Raw genomic sequence first — 23181 nt, 5'->3', positions numbered from 1 at the left:
AGTATTATAAAAAAAAAACTGACCCACCCTGAAGCTTGTAAACATTCATAGAGTGACTAACGAAACTGAGTTTGATTTTACACTTGTAATTGATAATTTTGAGAAACGCTTTTCATTACTACTTGTATTATTATACGCTTGTATATTCCGAAAACACAAGTCAGCCATTTTATTTTCCTCTTATTACGATTATGATGCATAACAGTGACATTGACATTAAGATAACATTTATAATGGCCATTGCATTTCCTTTTTGCATAGTAAACAAACCTATTTTCTAACTTTAGACAGCCGCCTTGTAGCACTTGTAGTAATCATTCCTACGAGAAACAGAATTAAAACACACTTGTACAATTAAATTTTAAATATAAGCTTGTAGAGTTGTGAACTTGTAACGTACGAGAAATAGGCCCCTGTACGTCACGCCAGCACGCCACACAGGATCAGGGTAAGAATGTGCCACAAATTTAAATGTTTAATCCAAAATTTCAATGAAATCATAACATTTGTACACTTGTACAGTCGCCATCAAATATATCTAAGCCTTTGTGTACAAAGAGAAGAAAAAAATTACGAAGTGATTCCCAAGACCCCAAATCTTATATGTATTGCCACTTAACGCCAGATCGCAATATCAGACAAGATCGATAGGTTCATAATTATAAATCAGATTGCAAATTTTGACTAAAAAGACATTAGTGAGAATTAGATAAAAACGGAAAGTTTATCTGTTTGGTCTGCATTGCGTTTAACTGTATCCTTTCGCTGCTAGGGGACATGTAGCAGGAATCGCGGTCCGGTGCGCGCCTCATCAGATGCCCCCTTTGAACGTCCAGCCACACGGACACCAATTTCACCTGCTCACTGGCGCATAAAGTGAAATGCTGTTCCACCTTCTCACCTAATACGTACATGAGGCGATGTGGCAATTCGTTATTGCTGTTTTTTATCTTATATTCACGTCATATGTGACGATGAGCTTTCGAAAAGAAGACAAATCGGCAACAATAAACGCAAAACGGTCACACATAACACAAGTAAATTTTTTCTCATTCCGTTCCCCAAAATTTCATTACGATTGGTTAAAAAAATGTCGAGAACCACGATTTCTATGATTTTTACGCAGAATTTTATTTTTCGCCTAAGCTGCAGGTGTCTTTATCGCACTAATTTTAGGAGCCGCCCCCGTCAGCGCGACGGAGATATTCACCTAGAATTCTCAGCCAGTTATTTTCTCTTAATTTTCTAATGTTAAAAGTGAACCATTAGTTATTTATGGCATTTAGTGTTAAGTGACTAAAAGACTACGCAACAATATTATCGGACAGTGCCATACCGTGATGGCGTCTAAGCTTGGAACAGCAGTGCAATGGTAAAAAATGTGATGCCTACGAAGGTTCTATTAGGGTTTAAAGTTCAATAATAAGGGGACATTCCAAATCCGTGCCAAGGTCTCTCGCTCGTCTTCAGATTATTACAGCGACAGTTAATCGCCATGTGTCTGCTATCGGATTACGTGACGAACGTGATATTTTCTCACGCCCCGACGTTCCGAGCATCCTATTGAGACACGGGCTTAGGCTGTGACATACAGTCGCCTATATGCTGCATTTGCATGGCGGCTTACATACTTTCCTGGCATCATGTTACGTTATACACGGTTACATGGTAACCTAAAATATACACATTTTTGGCCTCTTACATTGCGTTACATCAAACAAAAGTATGTAGTGCATAATTATTTTCCATCGTATTTTCACGGAAACGTACGAACGTGAACTATTTCAATCAGTATCGGTACAAAAAGTACTGACACATACGAACGTTTCCGAGATAATACGATGGAAAACAATTATGCACCACATCTGTATGGGCCGCCTGACGGCATGGAATTGCGAATTACGTCGTGGATATTCTCGTTTGTATAGATTAATTGTATTTATTATGGATATAGTTTAAATATATTAAAAATTAATGGATTGTTGATATTTATCCAATTAGTCAAATAAAGACTCCGGAAAGTCGATTTTAAATCGGCATCGACCTGAAGTATGTTAAGTCTCACCTCACTGCCTGACGCTTTACACAATCAGTAGGTACTCGGCTTTAGTGCAATATACTTTCACCACGCGGCTTAACAGATGCAACCAAAGGTTCGAACGAAATGAGCGGTATTAGGGTTAGGAAACCCTGATGCCGTTCTGAAAGTGGTAGGGTAATGTCTGCGAACAGGCACACTGGATCAAGCAATGACGTCTTGTTTAGTTTATTCCTGTGAACCTAAAGCTCAAGCGCAAATAAATAATAAAGTCCCGACAATATTCTCACTTCACTAGTCTACCATTGTACCGCATATTGAATGGTAGTTTTATTCGTGTGTACCTTTTGTACATTTGCCAGGCTGGTGAATACGTTTTTATGTGGCATGCGCAACAGTTTACGACATCATGGTTTTTAATAAATGAGTGTTACCTACTTGTTGTTTGATTTGTCTGAATTGCTCTTATTTTGAATTTAATTATTTATTATAATTTTCCAACCATTGTTGTTGTTAGTACATATTGTACGTATTATTCATAATGTTTGGTAGGTACCTTACGAGTATAGTACAGAGCACTCAATAATATCTGACATAACCTATTTTAAGCACCGTTAGACTATGTTATAATTATTTTCATCGTTTTGAAGTGACTGGCTGAACTGCATAAATCATTCACCGCAGGGTGAACATTTGTTTGAAAAAGAATGTACAGCGGAGCTGCAAACCTGAATGGATAAATTATGAATAAATTCATGCAATTTTGCGACTGGATGTACAAGTGCAATAAAAAAAATTAGTGCTAGCAGTACGAGTAAATGCATTAATTAAATCCAAGAGCCCGGGACCCTTGGGGCTGTCCATAAATTACGTCATCGATTTTTGACCCCCCCCCCCCCTATAATCATCCAAAAATCATGCTTCAAATGACCCCATTTCCTCCTACTTCATGCTACCGTCATCCGATGTCCAGACCCCCCCCCCATAATTTGTAATGACGTAATTTATGAATAGCCCCCTTCGGGTGTTAGGTTTAGCTAACTTTAATCAGTAATCACTTTAAATATTCGCAATCAGTGCCTTTAACATAGATGTAGGTACAGCCATTGTTTTACAAGTAACATCGTATACATATGATTTAATAAATAATTGTGTGCTAGATGCATTTACAAAGAGCATAGAGTGGAACAGACCGAGCTAGTTGCACAACATGAGCGATGATACCGATGGGAGCGTTGTCACGAGTCGCGACAAACGACGTGAAATATAATACAAACTGGGCTATTTAGAACGTGACCGCGTACGCGTACCCGGCGGCGACACCCAACGATATATTTGCTGACAATGTACATGATTTTGTACACTTTAATCAATCTTGAACACACGGGAACAAAGCAGACTAGATCGAAAGAGCCGATCTTGTATAAAGCAGATCTTGTACGCGGTAACCGACTCAAGCCTACGAAATTTTAGTTTAGACCGCGAGAAAATGACATTACCCAGCAGTTGAACACATATTATAAGATAAGATATAAAGAAAGTCTATCGACAATAAAACCGCCGTTGGTTTGAATAACACGTGAGCGTCAATGTAGCGATAGCCAACGTGTTGTCGTGTGTCATCAACTTATCATGCCTCTGCGAGGAAGCCGCAATAGTAGTTCGAGTAGCGAAGTTTTCCACAGGGCCGTGGTTTAAATCAACAAAACACGCACATATACAAGATGCGCCGGAGTAGCGCACGACACAGTTTGTTTTGCGTTTCGCGGCGAGTCAGCGTAACCGATGGTCCTATTTTCAATAGTTTACAGAGAACAGATGAGTTAAAAGCTCAGGCCAACCGGCATTAACACATTCAACACCAAGAACCCGACTGTCGGGTACACTGTTCGTAGCGACTACGCGCTACATACGACGAAACCGTGGCTACGCGCTACGAGCGTAACCCGTAGCACTTAGTGGTATTGAATGTGTTAAGCTTTCCGATTACTTCTAGACCCGAGAGAAGTCGACTGGGCCGCTCACCTAAATAATTACAATTAGGCCTATTGTAATTTTATAGCAATGCTCCCCATTTTCACTGGACGCTAACAAAATTTTCTAATTTAGGCCACAGACATTTATAGCACTTAAAGTATATATTTATTTATAATAACTTATTTAGGTATTCGACCGCACATTTCCAGGTTGGGAGCCTCCGCGTTCTTTAGTCCCACGTTGCACTGTTTGCAAAATAGCAAGTATACAGACTACAGTTAGTTATACGAGAACAACACTACCTTAAGTAAACAAGTGCATTATCCTAAATGACCATATTGAGAAGACGTGTAATGTTGGTTGTTCCGCCCGCACTTTACCACTAAACAAGGAAGTTAGAGAGAAACTAGAAGCTGATATAAAATAGGCCAGTGTTTATGAAGAACCTTTATTAATTACATACTTACTTTTAATTTAATATGCAGACTTTTATTAATTGGGAATTCATTGGCTATTTATTCAATTTATTTAAATACATACATACACATATGACATAACACATCATAATATTCATAATGAAATTTGGTGACTTAATAAACAGATTAAGTACTCTACGACTTTTATTAATGAGGAATTCATTGACTATCTATTCTATTAATTTAATATACATACATAACTGACTGTGAGATCGAAGACCTAGTCGCTGAACCTAACATCATGGGAGAGACTAAAGCTCACAGACTCCGTTGGTTGGGCCACGTCGAGAGAATAGATGAAGATCGGAACGTGAAAAGAGCATACCTGAGCCATCCAGCGGGAAGACGTCCTATCGGACGCCCCAGATATCGCTGGTGCGACATGGTGGAGGCGGACCTGCGCGAACTTCGAGTCAGCAATTGGCGAGAGGTCGCACAGGACCGAGAAAAGTGGCGCTGTCTTGTGTCGGAGGCCAAGTCTCATTTTGGGTCGCTGAGCCAACGGAGTAGTAGTAGTACATACATAACTACGAAAATACTAACTCAACAGTTAAGGTAACAGTCTAGCGGTCCACTTAATATTCATTCATTCATTTCTTTATTTGCATTAAACATACTATACATTATATACCGTACATGAAACCCCTTGGGGTGTGGCAAAAGATTAAATTAAATTAATATTTACAAGAAGTCGTCAATAATTATATGTCAGTTAAAAATAAAAATCCAAAAAGAAATAGAACATTAAACAGAAAATAAAAACTACTACACCACTATTAAGAAATTAGGAAGTAATAAAAAACACAATGTCAAATTAATAGGTATCAAATAAGTGTCAAACTAATATATAGAAATATGGTTTAAAATATTGCGCAAGCTACGCAGGTAAGTACCTACCTATTACATCAATTTAATCGGCCTTGGCCGGCGTCTCCATGCCATTACACGTATTGTATCTTTTGAACAGATCGTGTTTATTAGCCCGTTATCATTGTGATTATATGTTCACGGGTCGTTTAGTTTTCTTAGAATATACCTGCCTATTCAGATGGTTCTCGCTAGCATTTAAAATTTTAGAGTTCGATTTCATTTCATTCACAACAAGGGAACAATGAATTATTGTATTAAATATTTTTTTATTTGTGTTTTTAAGTAGTCTCACCACTACACTTGTCCGGTTTTTCTTTAATTTATAATTTATGACATCTATTTCAGTTTATACTTAATTCAATTAACGCATTCATTTATTAAAAAAAAAACATTCGTGTTATGCTATCATAAAGAGACAATTACAATCAAAACTAGGTATTAAGGTATTTATTTTCATATTTATCATCCGATTTGTTTGTAGATGATAAAAACATGTAAACAGGCATTATCGTTAAAAACGAATAACGATAATGCCTGCGCGCAAGCGCAAACACGATCAAACCACAGCGCGCCGCGAAAAGCGCGCCATCTACAAAACACTAGACAAGACGTTCGTCACACGCACACGGCTATGATATGACGCTACAGCAACGGAGCGTTGACCGAGCGCCAATCATAGAGGACAAACCGCACGCGTCACTTTCTGACCCTTTTGCGCTCGCTCCAAGATGCTACGCGTGAACGAGATGGAAATATAGGCAGGTGGTTACAGCAACCGACGGCTTGAGCGAGCCGCCATTTTTTAATCAGTGTATCGCTCCTGCGAACTAGTATTGACGCGTGTTTAGGAACTTGTGATCATAAACAGTATAATTATGGTGACAGCACCCAACGATGACTGGACAGAAGAACTCTGCATTAAACTGATACACGAATACAGGAAACGTCCTATGCTATGGGACCCAAAGGATCCGTTCTTTTTCAAAAAGGCCATGAAGCCCGAGGCTTGGGAAGGAATTGGCGCAGCGTTAAATATGCCACCAGATGTGTGCAAGCATAAAATGGTAATTTTGTCATCATCGTTTAGAAGAGAGAAATCCAAAATTATGAACAGCATCAGGGATTCACCAGGTAAGAATAATGAGAGGGTCATTGCGCTAGTTTTCGTCCGGCTCTATTTTTCGCCCACTTGACGAAATTTGAATATAAACCTTCGTTGCTGCACATATTTGGACTTATTGCACTCCTTAATATCTAAACAATTATTTATCAATCTAGGCACATAAAAAATATATTTCGCAAGTAGCAAATTTAAAATGAAATTTATTATTTCCTAATCCGTCAAGTGGACAGAAACTGACACTGGACGGTAAACTGACGCAATTACCATATTTATCGAATTATAAAAGTGACTAATATGTAAATACTTGGTTGCTTCATGAATAAATCCTTTATTAGGTACAATAGCATTGAAACGAATGCGTTCCTAATACATGGTAAATATTTATTTGTTTACTTACCTATCTTTAACTTCACACGTGTTCATTGATATTATCTTTACTTGCAGACGATGCGACGTACACGAGTACCTGGTTCGCCTTCGAACAAATGGCGTTTCTGATCGACAAACAATCGGAAAGAAAACGCCAAACAACGGTGAGATACCTAAATATAGTAGCTATGACATCTAAAGTAGCTGCGGGTAGCGGACATTGGACGGACATTGTGATACAATGTACCATGATAATAACAGTGTCTGTCTTGGCAAATCGCACGATTTACAAAGACAGACACTGTTATTATCATACTGTCATGTCGATTGCGCGATCATATAACAGTATAGCACCTTACATTTATTTGTGTCATTTTTTGAGCGAAGGTTCCACTATTGTGGTTATGGAGTAGTTAGTACCTAAAAGCTACGTAACACGCTATCTATAAGTGAAAAAAAATGGAGTCTATGTGTATTTATGAAATAGTTATTTTCATTTCAATCTTTAAAGTTGCACGAGTGAAAAAGCGGCAACGGAGAAAATTAAGGTTAAATTAATCGTCTACGGCTGCTGCAATGATCGAAGTAAATAGTTATAGGTTCATGATCCCTTCGCTTTAATTTTATCGATTTTGTATATAAGGTGCTAACAAATTAGCTACCAATAACTATTTTTACAGCTGATAGTACTCCAGCCGGCGTATTAAGGATGGTTTTATCCATCTTTATCCACGTGATAAAATAACTGTCACTTTTTAACATCGTGGGATAGAAAGTGACGGACACCGTTTTATCACGCTGTCACTTAGACAAGAACGACCAGCATATCCGTACTGGAGTATATTTATCGGTATATAGAAATAAAATTATAAATATGCCGAGCGTATACAAAATTTATAAAATAATAATATAATTTATATTTTGTATGTTTATGGCTTGATGACCGATGAGTAATAAAGTGACTATTAGTCAGTAGACAAATAAAAATAACTAGTCGACAATCCATCGTTCGATCCCTAAACGAAAGAACAATCTATGATCATACTATCGATTGATCAGGTTGGCTTATAGACCACCTAAAAATGCTTTGGGCTAATAATAGCTTAGCTACTTAACTTAGGTGGAAGTTCGTAAAAGGACAAGAACACTCGAAAGCTCTAATCAAAGGGTTCAACAGCAAAACTGCTAAGGAGCTTCTAGGGCTCAAAAGACACAAAACTTGTGCGGTGACTAGAATTTTGACTGGACACTGCAAGTTGAACAAACACATGTTTCAAATAGGGAAAAAACAAGATGCGACATGCAGGTTCTGCCAAGAGTCAGAGGAGACTGCTATGCACATCCTCTGCTCCTGCGGACCACTAATGTCCAAAAGAAGTACCTACCTAGGGCGACATATACTGGAACCCTATGAGGTACAGAGCATTACGGCCCAAAGAATCTGGAATTTCCTGGATTCAACGGGCATTAGTAATGAACTTTAAAGGGCCGTCACAATAGATCACAGCTTGGTCGAAGCGACAGTCAAAGGCCCACATAAACATAATAATAATAATAATAATAGCTTAGCTAAAAATATGATGTTGTTAGACACATACGTATGTTTCTTATAACTTTACTAGTGTCTATACAAAATTCATAAACCACTACAGTTGCCACCACTTAAAAGCTCATTAAAGAAAAACAAAATACGGGATACGGGAAAACCTATTTTCGGTAAGTTTTGCCAGTTTTTCACTAAACTGCTCGTAACTCGGTGATTAGAATCGACAAAGTGGGACACTAGTAAACTTGGACACATTTATGTATTCAATCCTCGGTAGACCTACTTTTAGTTCGATTTTATATGTTATGGATGCTTATGTAAACTTTTTTTCCCAGGGAATGTTAGACGACGGCTGTGAGGATGGACCTACAGCTATTAAAAAATCATTAATAGAACATTACAATGAAAAGAAAACCGAAAGCAAAAAGAAAAGTAAAAAATCGACAACTTCCAAGATAGGTACAGTTCATCCAAACGTTTGCGCAAAACCTAATCCGAGTCAAGTGACCGTCAGCACAGTAGACGTTGCGTCAACAGTGTCATCACCAGTGCAAGTGGCTGCATCACCACCAACGACTGTGCCACCCTTGTTGCCCATACCGAATCGGCACCCAGATGATACTCTTGAAGAAATTAAGTCATTCACTAACTTCATAGCTTATAAGATGAAAAAGTACAGCGAGAGCACTAAAAATTCTGTACAACAAGCAATATGTGATATTATCTTTAAGGCTGATCAAAATGTTTACGACAATACGACTTTCGAAGATAATATTAGAAGTTATCAATCTCCACACAAAGATGCCGAATCGGAAGAGGGCGACGTAGAAAACAGGACAATTGACATAGGCAACGGGCAAGTAATTACACTCAAAATGCATCACGAGTATCACGACGATTAGAACAAATAGGGATAAGTTGAGTGTGGCGGAAGGTGAAACATAACATACCTGATAATTGTGCCAGTGATATTTTGCCTTAATTATTATAAATACATCTTAAATAAATGAATCAGTATTTGTAATAATAATTACTCTCCTTGTTTTATTACAAATAGATTGGAATTGAGTTATAGCTTTTATAACAAAGTCAAATTAATTACAATTAAAGTGCGCAATGGCGAAAATTAGGGACTTGCTGGTTTCAGTCTCAGTAACTTTTTCATATAACTATTCAGGCATTCGTTAAAAATATTGTTATACTCTGGCACAGCCACTTTGTCAGTAGAAAAAGGCAGCAAATTAAAAAATAAAACCGGGCAAGTGCGAGTCGGACTCGCGCACGAAGGGTTCCGTACCATAATGCAAAAAAAAAACGAAAAAAAAAAGCAAAAAAAAAACGGTCACCCATCCAAGTACTGACCACTCCCGACGTTGCTTAACTTTGGTCAAAAATCACGTTTGTTGTATGGGAGCCCCATTTAAATCTTTATTTTATTCTGTTTTTAGTATTTGTTGTTATAGCGGCAACAGAAATACATCATCTGTGAAAAATTCAACTGTCTAGCTATCACGGTTCGTGAGATACAGCCTGGTGACAGACGGACGGACGGACGGACGGACGGACAGCGAAGTCTTAGTAATAGGGTCCCGGTTTTACCCTTTGGGTACGGAACCCTAAAAATTGGCGCGAAGGGTTGATTTCCCGTAGAAATTTTGAATTTCGCGCCTTTTTTACGGACAAGTTGTGTGTGTTTGAGTATAATTCAATTTTTGATACATATTATTGTAATGAATAAATGATATCTGCATTATCAACATTCAAATATTTTTAAACGTTTATTTTAAAACTAGGTACCAAAAACTTTAAATGGATGTAAATATGATTAAGAGTTGTAATCAATACTACATATATTTTGACTTGAAATAAATGAATTGATTTATTGATTGAAAAGTTACCATGAAAAAATAATCTTAGAAGCAAAACGAATCAAATATTTTATGATTTATATCCGATAAAACTAATTCAATTCAATATGGCATTTCAAAGCACAGAATGCTAGATGTTTAGCTGGCCGCTAAACTACTTACATTCTGTCACGATTTCGTTACGATGATACTATATTAGATATGAGCGCCGCGCCGGCGCGCCGCCGCCGCCGACAAAATTTTCGCGCCGCCGCCGCCGACGCTGCGCTATCGGCGTGGCATCGGCGTGACCTTGTTAGATACTACTATTTTCAGAATCAGATAATATATATTTTATCTAGTTTAGATCTTTAACGGGGCCAGTCTGAATAGCTTATAGACATTAAAAGGTATTTTAGGTCCATATAATTCAAAAATATCGATGGTAAATTCAAACTTTTCTGTTTGGTAACCGCGTTACTAGTGTTAGGGCAACGAAATGACTAATTTTGCCAGCTGGCTAGCTCATCCGTCATTCACCGCTAATTTAACCATTGCAAACATGGTTGAATGTCTTAAAAAGGTGTAAAAGGGGGTTAATTTCAGATATTAAGTGTTTTCACGCCCAAAGGTGGCCGTTGGCTTCGCACGGAAGGCATCGGAAACGGAATCGGGTCTCATTCAAGCTTGGCCATTGTTCAAATTTCAAGCGTTGCTCCCTCGCAGCCCAATCTTTGGCCTCGCATCGCTCGCATAGAAGTAAGCCGCTATCTGAACCTCCAAGTTTTCGACCCTGTTTGGAGCCTAACTTTAGGCCTCGCTTTTAAAATGCTTGGTCATTGGTTCTTCTCCGATCTTAGCTCCACTGCAGCACAGCCTTTGGCCTCGTACAAATGCACCTGCAGGAAAGCTCCAGGTCTTTAACACTATGGCCTCGGTCTTTATCGGCCTTCGGACTTGCTTACACTGGACCAATAGTTCAATTCCAGCTTTGCTCTCTTGCAGCTTGTCCTTCGGCCTCGCGAAGAAGCGCGCCGTAGTCGGCGCTCCGCGCATTCGGCCTTCAGCCAAGCTCACACTTGGAGTTCGATTCTAAGCTGTAAGCTTACCTGCAACTCAGCATCTAGCCTCTCATGGGAAGGCGTCGGAATCAGGTCTTCGGTGTTAGGTGGAGCTCGGCCTTTTTGACATTAATCGGTTTGTTGGGTCGATATTGGTTCATGACGGAGTTTGATTTTCCTCACTTCGGCTCTTTGGACTGTCGACCAGACGTTTCCATGATACAGTCAATCCGCTACTTTTTACTTAGTACAAAAGATAAGGGCCACGGAAAGATCTTCCGGCCAGGGCCTCGCCAAGATTAAGACCGCCTCTGATGATGCGCGCTATCGTTTATACTATATTAAAAAAACCGGACAAGTGTGAGTCGGACTCGCCCACCGAGGGTTCCGTACTTTTTAGTATTTGTTGTTATAGCGGCAACAGAAATACATCATCTGTGAAAATTTCAACTGTCTAGCTATCACGGTTCGTGAGATACAGCCTGGTGACAGACGGACGGACGGACGGACCGCGGAGTCTTAGTAATAGGGTCCCGTTTTACCCTTTGGGTACGGAACCCTAAAAATCGTACCTTTATTCAATAAATTTTGCTTGAAATTGAAAAATGCACTTATGTTATAACTTTCTTACAGAAAAAACATGTATTTTCGGTAAAATTTTGTTTTGATTTCTTTTTTCATTAATCAAACGTGTTTCAAGGCCACGCCGCCGATTCGCCGCCGCCGCCGACCGATTTTGACCGGCGCGCCGCCGCCGGCTAAATGCCTATGTGCGCGCTAATGGCGCTCATATCTATACTATATTACGTTCTAATGAGGTGCTGCAAACGTAAGATTCGTTAAGCTTGATTACAATGTTTATAAACATGATGTGTCATCCAAATGGCGCAGTGAGGAAAAAAATGAAATTATAGTTACGAGATTTGACATTTGTGACGTCCCTCGGGTCAAGGTACCTTATGGCGGTTGGCGCTTACGCTATTATTAACGCAACTCCAATACTATTGCGGTGCTATGCGACGTAAACGCCAGCCGTCATAACTTCATAAGGCACCTTTTCCTGTGGAGAGTCACATTTGTTCTTAGGAGTTACAAGGCTGATTTTAGAATTCAATAAAAACTGGATTCATATAATTTACAAAAAAAAAATTGAAATATTGACCGGGTTTAATTCCCGGCCGGCGACGTCGACGGTTATCGATGCTTACGCCGTACCTATCAATAATAATTAATAATCCAAAAAAACTGTCTTATCCAAATTGGTCCTTTAAATCGTGACGTGAAAATTGTTGTTCTTCTATTAAACTAAGTACAGTCAACTGTAAAAATATGGGTGCACAAATCATCTCAAAAATATGTATCATTGCTCTTATGTCAGCGAGTTAAGAACTATGGGACATATTTTTTTTAATAAGTTGGTTACACCCATATTTTTACAGTTAACTGTACTACGTAGTAAAGTAAGTACGTAGTAGTCGGTTGTCTGGAAGAGATCGCACTTTAGCGATAAGACCGCTTGTTGTCTGCCTCTACATTTAATCAATTGTTTCTTTTCTTTTGTATATTTTTACTGAGGTGTGCCAATAAAGAGTATTCTATCTATCTACTACATAGTTTAATAAAATTGTCACCACGGCGCGATTATGGCGGGACACGGCAGGTTATAACAAAACAAACATTGAGAAATGAGGCCACAAGGGCCATGCGAAGTTCGAGTACCTACGAAAGTGAACCACGCCGCTCAAGGCTGACCGGTCTCCTCAAACCAAGTGACCTTTACCAGTATTCGAATGATATCCTTGTTCCCGCAGAATGTAATTTGTTTAAGGCAAAATGATTCAATATTCGCGACAAGATCAGTAGGTATGCAATTTTAATACTGGAAACTTCGAATTAAAAACCGGGCAAGTGCGAGTCGGACTCGCGCACGAAGGGTTCCGTACCATAATGCAAAAAAAAAAAAAACAAAAAAAAAGCAAAAACAAAACGGTCACCCATCCAAATACTGACCACTCCCGACGTTGCTTAACTTTGGTCAAAAATCACGTTTGTTGTATGGGAGCCCCATTTAAATCTTTATTTTATTCTGTTTTTAGTATTTGTTGTTATAGCGGCAACAGAAATACATCATCTGTGAAAATTTCAACTGTCTAGCTATCACGGTTCGTGAGATACAGCCTGGTGACAGACGGACGGACGGACGGACGGACAGCGAAGTCTTAGTAATAGGGTCCCGTTTTACCCTTTGGGTACGGAACCCTAAAAACGATGAGACGATTAAGTTGATGGAGCTGTTTAAAATGGCGGATGTCTTAAATGACTATACAATATTACGTCGTTAAACAGAATATCAACAATTACCTGTAAACCGATTAATACTAGCTAATATTGCGCTAGCCCGAGACAAGTTATGGGCGGACCGAATATTTCACTCGTTTTTAAATTAAGGTAGGCAGGCGCATAGCGACATCTACTGCCGTAAGAATATTAGAATATTCTATCTTGACTGCACCGGGGTCTCAGGTTATATTGAGAATTCACCAGTAACAATGTGCTAGCATAACCAGGCAGACAAGTCTTCGAGCCATTTTCACTCTTCCCTGGTGAAAAACTCGCGTAAAATTAGATGCTCGCGAGGCATTTGCATCAAAATATACATTATGTCCTATGTAGAGTAGGTAACTTAGTTCTAAAGAAGACAAAATGACCGTCATCTACACAAGTATGATTCTATAAATAGAAACCATGCACACCATAGCGCTGATAACAATGTAGGTATGCATAAGTAACAAGGAAATAAGTGTATGGGTTTCTGTGTGATTATTTTCCTATGTTTGCACGCTGTTGGAAAAAGTGGAGTCGGGCTTGGTTCGGGGACAAAGAATTTTAAATTATTAAAGCCGACTGGAGCAAACGAGGGTGAGTGTTAAGCACATTCTGTTGTCCATGTAATTATTATTTCATGAGGCGACTTTTCTCTGCGTGGTTTAGTGATCCTTTTGCAAAAAAACATCAAGTAGGTACGTAAATCTGATGTATGTATCGAATCTTCCTTCTTTGTGTGTGTAGATATTGATTATTAGTATTCAATAAGTAAGTATTTACGTATTTGGCCCTATGTTAGGTTAGTTTAGTTAGTTCTAGTTTGTGTCGTTGATTTTCGAGAAAATGCTATAAAACATAAGTAGGTATGCAATATACGCATTGAAATGAAACTATATGTAGGTACATATTTATATTCTAACCGTGCTTGAACGATTTGTAATTGCTATGACAATCATAAATATAATGATATGTCAACAGTCCTCAAAGATCTTTAAGGATTTTTTATAATGATTTGTGAAGTCGGTTTCTTTGTTATCAAAGATAATATTACTCATAAATTTAACTAGGTAGATCATTAACGTTCACAAGAATCACAAGCACACACAATACAATTATTTCTTTTGAAACGCACCTGACATGAAATTGCTACTTTTTTTCTTCAGCAGTGCAATAACGAAACATTTTTCATTTAGCATAATTTCAATTTGCACATACAAACGAAACGAGCAACTTACGACTCACCACTTACGGGTATTATTTTTTCAATACAATATTTTTTCTTCGTCTTCCAATTCGTTAGCTCGTAGTGAAAACGCTATTATGTATTGTGACGTTGATAATATAGTGTGTGTAAAATACAAAACCATATACCCCCGTCGCGTGCATGACCAGTCGGACATGGTAGACAATCTAACAAATCGACTAGTTAACCACAAGGGGATCACGTGACAATATGTCGTAGCTTTAATACTAGTATAATACCTATTTTGATCATTATTAATAACATTTATTCACACTCGGGGTTTAATGTAAAAAACAAGTTGAAATCGTTTTATAAAAACAACTTGGAACCAACTTAGGCGCGCATAAATAAGGTCGTTAAAATGAAAAACCGCGTATTGTTCGAGATCAGTGAGTATTCAACCTATAGTACAGTCGAGCAGCATCCCGCATCCATAAAATATGATCAAGGCAACGAAACCGCAGCAAACAGCGCGGGTGAAAGGCTATAGCATACTATAATACAAATCACAATTACTCGGCAACATTAGCCAAGATCGCAATTGCGAATGCAAACGACATGCTTTCCTCTGAATAGCACAACAAAGACATCTAGCAGGCCTATTCGGATTTCGAGATAATCACAAGATCTTGAGACGATTTAGAGATCAACTAGATTTTACATTAGATATCGACTAGATGTGACTTGGATATCTAAGTCATAACTTGTCGAAATCATTCAAGAGGACCTCCAGAATCGCGGAAACGTCAAATTTGACATACCTATCTATCTTACAAATATCTTTAAATTATCCGTATCGTAACTTGTTGAAGTCTAGTAGAAATCTAATTCATTTTCCGAATCGAGCCGTAGGTTTCGCGTTGTGCTGTTGAAATTCAGGAAGCGACTGAACTTACGCACACTGAGAGAAAAATCATCACCAGGAATTAATAAACAGTTCTGTACTGGGGGAAAAAATGAAGTTTTAGTAGTAATCATGGAAGTTTCACTATTTCTGTAAAATTTATTTATTTCTACAAACAGCTCAGTAATACTAAATCTAATTTCAGCAAACAGACTTTAGTAAATGGAGCATTAAACAAAGTTCAGTATTTGTTACAATCCATTTTTATTACTACTAAAATTCTCCGATTTTTACTAGTAAAGTTTGTGATTTTTGTAAAAAAGCATCTGTGATTTCAAGTTATGATTTTAGTAAATGTCTCACCTCACTTACATAGTTTTGTAATATCTAAAAAACGAGTTCGCGGGAATAACATTACCCCATTTAAAATAACAATTCAGTTGTTACTATAGCGACATTACAAAGTTTACTGGTATTTAGTAGATAGACTTGTTGTGTTTATGTTCATTGTTGTACCAATCACTAAACGAGTTTTGTAATACCAACACAGCGAAACGAATGTTAGTGATTTTAGTAAAATTTACTACTTGCTACGTTCATTTGGTTAGAGTTAGTATTGTGTCGGATGTCGGGTGGGCGTGTCTCGTGTCTTCTTTGTTTAAAACATACTTAAGTTAAATAATAAATTTAGGATATATTGTGGGCCATGGACATATTAACCCGCGACCTACTGTGTAGTTGGGGTCTACAGGAATATATTGTTCTGCAACTTCGAGCTAGCTGTTGTTATTCTAGTGATAATGACATCATAGGTAAATCTAAACTGTTTGCAATTCCAACCAATTCGCGGCGCACCTGTGCTAGGGAACAGGTGCGCCGCGAGAGCATGTTGCGCGCGTAATAACTACTAGTCTCTTTCTGACTGTATGAATAAGAAAGGAATGGGTAGAATATCTCGACAGGCTTTTATAGTGCCTCTTTAGTACAGAGATATACTACCAAATGCTATTTTATTCATACAGACAGAAATAGAGACGGGTAGCTACCACGCGCGCGACATGCTCTCGCGGCGCCCGTTTGCTAGGGGCGGAGGAATTGCAAACAGTTTAGTTTTTGCCTGTGTCGTCTCTAGATTATCTCTAGAATAACAACAGCTAGCTTGGAATCGCAGTACAGTTTAGTAAAACCTATGACGTCATCGTCTCCGATATTGCTAAAGCGCGCTTAGAATTACAAAACGGTTAGTTTTCACCCATGACGTCATCACCTCCGATATTGCTAAAGCACCTCTCGGAATAACAAAACCAAATTTCTGAAATTACTCTAGCATACTTCAAATAACAAATATAGAAGTTGTATTTCCTACTAAATGGAAATTGCAAAAGTTAATTTGTTCCTATTAGTTGACTCTCCGTGTCCCCGGATTAAGTTTTATTTTTGTAATTCTAAGTGTGTTTTTGTTAGTTTTTTGTCTCAGTGCACAGATTTACACGATTTAGCTAAAGGCATCCCAACCAACTAGTGTTAAGCTTTTTCCTTGGAGCATTTAGTAACTGGAGACGCCTTGTCTGTCATTTTCTGTACAAAACAGTCTCGCGATTTTTGCGGGGCAGGGGCACGTCAAATGTATGCCTATTTTTGTGCGTAACCTACAAATAGCCATGTCAGATAAACCTCAGTCCATACAATAAGTATGCACATTGTGCAAGGTTTTCGGCAAAGGGTTAAAGCTCATAAAGGCGACTCCGGTTATTAAATGCTCTAAGGCTTTTTCAGTTTCATGTGCTATCAATAATAATGTATAGAATATAATTAGGTTTCCTGTATTCAAAGATCTGCCAGCTTGATAGATATAACCATGTGCTTTAACCGTCGAAGGTATTGTATGTAGCATTTTACGAAGCTGTTGACATCCTTTTCTAGCGAAACAATCGCCAATTACTCCATCACGGGTTCCCAAGTGTTTGGAGCTTTTTGCGTCGTTCATGACATGTCATTCTTTAGTAACAAAACAAGTGAAGGCAGAAACAATAAACAATGTCATCCGCCGTACGCAAATGTCCTTGGCCGTTATGCAGGAGAATGTATGAAATGTTGCAATACGAACGGAGCATTGTGGATGTACTTATTAATAGTCATTTAAGAACCTGGATTACTTAGTTTGGGGACTCACCACACATAACGACACAGAATCTGCTTTAGCTGCTCATAAATTCCATATTGTGGTATTATGTGTATTAATGCTGCATATGTATCTTCGGTGTACCGTAGTTGGGGTCGTTGACAAGTGTTTCATCGATGGAAAATCGGCGATCGGATATGCTGAACTAATTCGCTCTTTTCGCATAGAAATAAATTATTACTTTATGGTTTAATGCGATTCCGAGTCGATAAGTGAATTCCTTAGGCTATGCAGGGTTCGCTCTAGAACGCAGCGCTAGCTGGAAGGTTACGGCGACCGAACGAGGGCATCGCCTTATCCGCCGTACCCAAGGTGTGCAGGCATATAAGCCTACTTCTTTGCACTATCAGTCCGAAACAAGATAAATGCTAATCATGACATTGATTTGTGCTTGCCCTCTAAGTTACAAGTTTAAGATCTTACGTAGGTAAAACAGTTAAAATCTTACCTGGTTCATTCGTGTAGGCTAGAAACCGGAGAAAAGCTATTATTTAGCAAGCAGTTACAATACACACAACTTTTAAATTATACTATAAACATACTTGACTTCATCAACAATTTCAAGCAGCCATAGGTGGAAACATACCTGTAAAGATAAAAAGAACCAGTTTAGTTATCGATTCTTCGTTGCAACTCGGGGCACAATTAGGACGCTTCGATTATACGAGTACATACTTAGTCAATTTCACAACACAAGTCATTAAAAATATATGATAATTCAACGTAATAACGCTTTGGAATATTAATTTCTAGCTTTTGGAGGTCGTCAAGATTTATGTCTCCTATTAAGTATTTCGAAAGTAACGCAACGTACCTAAACGTAAATCAGCTATCCTATACGCCTGTCGCCTATATACAATCCTAACACCATATTTTGCGTTCACCAGTTTTCGAAAACATTTTTTGCTTTATTGGTTTTCCATAAAAAAAAAAATGTTGAATGTCGTGGAACTCTCGGTTGGGACGAAGTTAAGAAAGGCTGGTGACATGTTCATGCTCATGCTTATGTTATGTTCTTTGTGTCCATGTCCGTCCATCTTCATCCTCATTAGTCTCATTACATATTTCTCAATAGTATGGTCTGTGACGGCAAATTATGACACTTACATATTTCGCAATAGTATGGCCTGTAACGTACATATTTCGCAACAATATGGTCTGTGACGGCAAAATCTTACACTTTTTTTCGCCTAGCCCCCCATCCGCCACCCGTCCGATAAGGGGCTATTCATAAATTACGTCATTTCAAATTAGGGGGGGGGGGGTCTGGGCATCGGATGACGGTAGCATGAAGTAGGAGGAAATGGGGTCATTTGAAGCATGATTTTTGGATGATTATAGGGGGGGGGGGGTCAAAAATCGTCAAAAATCGATGACGTAATTTATGGACAGCCCCTAAGGAACTACGTTCCAATAAACAAAAATTATATTCTCTAGTCGCCTTCCGTTGGCGTAGTAGTTAGAAACAGATACAAGATAAATAATATCAGGCCAATCGCTGTAAGTTTCTTTGTAATAATAATAGGGCATTCGATGAATGTCGCGCCGCGTTATCGGGCATCAGGAGTCGCAGCGCATTGCTGGACATAAATTAGCCGCGGACCGGAACTTTCTCGTGAACCGCGAAGGCGCCGTTTATTAAATCGAGATGTAGAAATCGACAGGTGGTTGGACATAGCTGCCGAGCCTGCCGACCGCTGGCAAGAGCTTAGTTCGACTCGTAAACGGCTGCTGGTAAACTGGCAGCCGAACAGGTCATTTTATTTTTAAAGTGATGTGATTTCAGTTACATTAAGGTAAAAATTCTACAATTATAACTACATATAAACATAAAAACCTAGAGCACAAAATAATAATATTATAGATAGACATAAATAATCGGCCAAGAGCATGTCGGGCCATGCTCAGTGTAGGATTTCGTAGTTCTGTCAAAATAGGCCAAACGGGGGCTATTAGTAAGTCTCATAACATAAGGGTACTCCCTTTGCAGCCCTTTGTACGAGGGCCGCCTTTTAAGTCAAATCTCTCACAATTATATAAAAAAAAAACTACCATCGTATCAAACTATGTGAATTAAGTATTCAAAAACAATTAAACGAATCATGATTGACCGAACCGTTTTAGTATAGCGTCGAGTTAAAGTTGACAAGTCAGTTGTGAAAATGGAAATTTTATAGGAAAATTTCCGTGCGATAATTTTCTATAACTTTAAATGAGGTTTAACGCGACTTCAGTGCTTTACAGAGCTGACTACTGTTTTCATTGACAAAGCATCATGCCTTCTGATTGTGTAACGCTGGTATTTGGAATTTTAACGCGATTGCTCTAGTCTCGGTGATAGACTGGGTGAAGGTCGTCCGAACACCGCGAAAAACCAGGAAAGCATTGAGGCTGTACGGCAGCTGATCGTCGAAGATCGCTATGTGATATACCGAAAGATAGCAGCTTCTATACGCATTTCAGGGACTACCATTTCAATGCTCGCCGGACACCACATTTGCTTGCTGCCGACCGAAAAACGGCTCGCACTAGTTAGTGCCGCAAAACTCTACAGCAATTCGATCGAGGAGTTACAAAACTCGTTTATGACATTGTGAGTGGTGATGAATCTTGGATTTATGCTTATGATCCTGATTCCAAAACGAGCGGAAACCGACCAAATAAGTCATACGCTCAAGTAGTACTTAAAAAAATAATCGCCTCGTTTGTCGCCAAAAGTGGACACGTTGCCACCATCGTGTTAGAAAATCACAAAACAGTTAGCCCTGACTAGTATATTACAGTTTGCTTACTAGAAGCTATAAGTGAATTCCGAAAAATCAACCGAAAACATCGTATGGTACTGAGCCATGACAATGCAAGCTCACACTCCTCCCGGCAAACAATTGCGATTTTACTAAAACGTCGAAATTCTGGACCACCCGCCGTACAGCCCTGACTTGAGCCCTAATGATTTCTTTACTTTCCCTAAAATCATGCAATGTCTTCGTGGTTAATCGTACCGAATACAAGAGGCGGTTGACGTATACAAAACGGCCATTTTGATGTCCCAACTTCGGAGTGGAATAAGTGGTTTCAAAACTGAATCGACCAAATGAAAAAGTGTATTAAATATCACAGCAAGTTCTTAAAAAAACAATAAATAGTACTTGGGGTTTAAATTGTCTTTAGATTTTACAAACGACAGAACTTAAAAGGCACCCCTTGTACTTACGTATTTTTACAAAGAAAAGAAGATTTTTTGCAATAACTCCAAAACAACTGGACCGATCATGTTTCGCTATAGTTTTCATTGAAAGTATTTATTAAGCTATTGTTTCACGACTTTTTTCAAATTTTTTGGACCCATGTTTCAAAAGTTAGAGGGGGGGACACATTTTTTTTCTTCTTTCGGAGCGATTATTTCCCAAAATATTAACTGTATCAAAAAATTGTTTTTGGAGACCCCTATTCGTTTTGAAAGACCTATCCAACTATACTTTTGAAAAAAGCGAAAACAATTAAAAAAAAAAACATTTTGTATGGGAGGTACCCTAAAAAATTATATTTTATAGTTTTTATTTTACCGTTCTGTCGCAATACATGAATACATGATTAATGTATCCATGTTAAATTGCAGCTTTCTAGCACTAACGATCACGGAGCAAAGCCTCGGACAGACAGACATGGTGAAACTATAAGGGTTTCTAGGTGACTACGAAACCCTAAATAAAATCGGGCAAGTGCGAGTCGGACTCGCGCACGAAGGGTTCCGTACCATATTAAAAAAAAAAAACAAAAAAAATGCAAAAAAAAAAACGGTCACCCATCCAAGTACTGACCACTCCCGACGTTGCTTAACTTTGGTCAAAAATCACGTTTGTTGTATGGGAGCCCCATTTAAATCTTTATTTTGTTTTTAGTATTTGTTGTTATAGCGGCAACAGAAATACATCATCTGTGAAAATTTCAACTGTCTAGCTATCACGGTTCGTGAGATACAGCCTGGTGACAGACGGACGGACGGACGGACGGACGGACGGACGGACGGACGGACGGACGGACGGACAGCGAAGTCTTAGTAATAGGGTCCCGTTTTACCCTTTGGGTACGGAACCCGAAAACCGAGAAAAAATATGGCAAGTTTGTAATGTCACAGATTGTCAGAAACTATGTGGAATTGAGCCCGTGATAACTGATAAGCAAATGTAAGTCGGCCGTTCACCTACACGCCCACTGATATACTCAGTATATTTTTGAATACATTAGAAAAGATACCAGTTAATGCATGTCGAAGCTTCAACTATCGCATAGAGGTGAAAAACTGCCGATTGCACGCAACGATTCAGTCACACAATGCATAATGCCAGTATTATTTCAAATTAATTATTTTTCCCACGGTAGGTCTTACAGAAATCTCCATTTAGTTACCTTGTAGAGCATTGATATTAATTTATGAATGGTAATTTGAATGATATTTGGTAGGTAGATTGTGAATATTGTGATTCAAAAACAGAATTAACTGATCGTAAAATATGTAACGGAAGACATAATTATAACATTAAGCGAAAGTTTCACAAAATACAGCAACAGCAAGCAGTACAAATACAGCAATACGGCAACAGGCCATAGCCGCTGAAAATGCTGAAAATAAGGTACCTACACCATAATTAGGTACCTATATTTAATGCAGTACTCTGCAGTAGTAAGTATACGAAGTAGAATTCCACTAAGAAAAATATAGTATTTCATTTTAAAAGAAAAATAATGTTATGCATCCCGGATGACTTTAAATACATGGAAGCGTATTCTGTTTGTAATAATAGCATTGAGTGGTGGTTATAGATATGATTTATTTGATCTGGAATTATGGATATGATCTATCAGTGTCAAAAGTGATATTTCTTTAACCAGAAAAGTTACTTTATAATACTGACAGATCAAATCCAGATCATGCTTAAAACCTGTTAATACAATCGGAATACGCCTCCTGGATAAATTCTTTCATCACAAATTACCCCAATCAGGATGCTGACGCCTACATAGAGGGTGCAGATGCTAAGTAGAAAAAACGGAGTCAGGCATCCATTGAAGACCAATCAGAGCGTTTAAGAATGTTATTTCGCGTGCTCGCGCGTACTCGCGTCGATTGAGGCTGCATTGAAAAATACACGGAACCTGATCAAGTGATCAATACAAAGAACACCCAGGAATTCTATAGGTCTACAGTTTAACTGAGGCGATTGGCAAAAAGTTATTATGGTCAGCTACTGGTTCAAGGCTTGGCTGCAACTTGCAATA

At 38.5% G+C, this 23181-nt stretch overlaps 2 protein-coding genes across 3 annotated transcripts in view; one reads left to right on the top strand and one right to left on the bottom strand.

Moving 5' to 3' along the window:
- Positions 1-23181, bottom strand: part of LOC134803332 (CCR4-NOT transcription complex subunit 6) — a 205930-nt gene that overhangs the window by 86073 nt on the left and 96676 nt on the right. Inside the window, exon 5 of one of the 2 annotated variants that reach the window (XM_063776129.1) lies at positions 18350-18367. The exons of the other annotated variant lie outside the window; for it this stretch is intronic. Within the exon in view, the coding sequence (XP_063632199.1) occupies positions 18350-18367 (18 nt within the window). The remainder of the gene's footprint in view (positions 1-18349; positions 18368-23181) is intronic. 2 annotated transcript variants of the gene reach the window in all.
- Positions 5976-9349, top strand: LOC134803275 (uncharacterized). Its single transcript, XM_063776028.1, has 3 exons — positions 5976-6492; positions 6929-7017; positions 8735-9349. The coding sequence occupies exons 1-3, from the start codon at positions 6237-6239 to the stop codon at positions 9299-9301; spliced, it is 912 nt and encodes a 303-aa protein (XP_063632098.1). The 5' UTR covers positions 5976-6236; the 3' UTR covers positions 9302-9349.

Source organism: Cydia splendana, chromosome 2 (assembly GCF_910591565.1).
Source record: "Cydia splendana chromosome 2, ilCydSple1.2, whole genome shotgun sequence".
NCBI lineage: Eukaryota > Metazoa > Arthropoda > Insecta > Lepidoptera > Tortricidae > Cydia > Cydia splendana.
This window is presented reverse-complemented; position numbering and strand designations above follow the sequence as displayed.

Bases quoted from the DNA above. Each gene is read 5' to 3' on its own strand.
- LOC134803275 (XM_063776028.1), top strand. From the start codon at position 6,237: ATGGTGACAGCACCCAACGATGACTGGACAGAAGAACTCTGCATTAAA. The intron at 6,493-6,928 runs GTAAGAATAATG...CTTTACTTGCAG, and splicing joins CAGCATCAGGGATTCACCAG to ACGATGCGACGTACACGAGT. The intron at 7,018-8,734 runs GTGAGATACCTA...TTTTTTTCCCAG, and splicing joins AAAGAAAACGCCAAACAACG to GGAATGTTAGACGACGGCTG.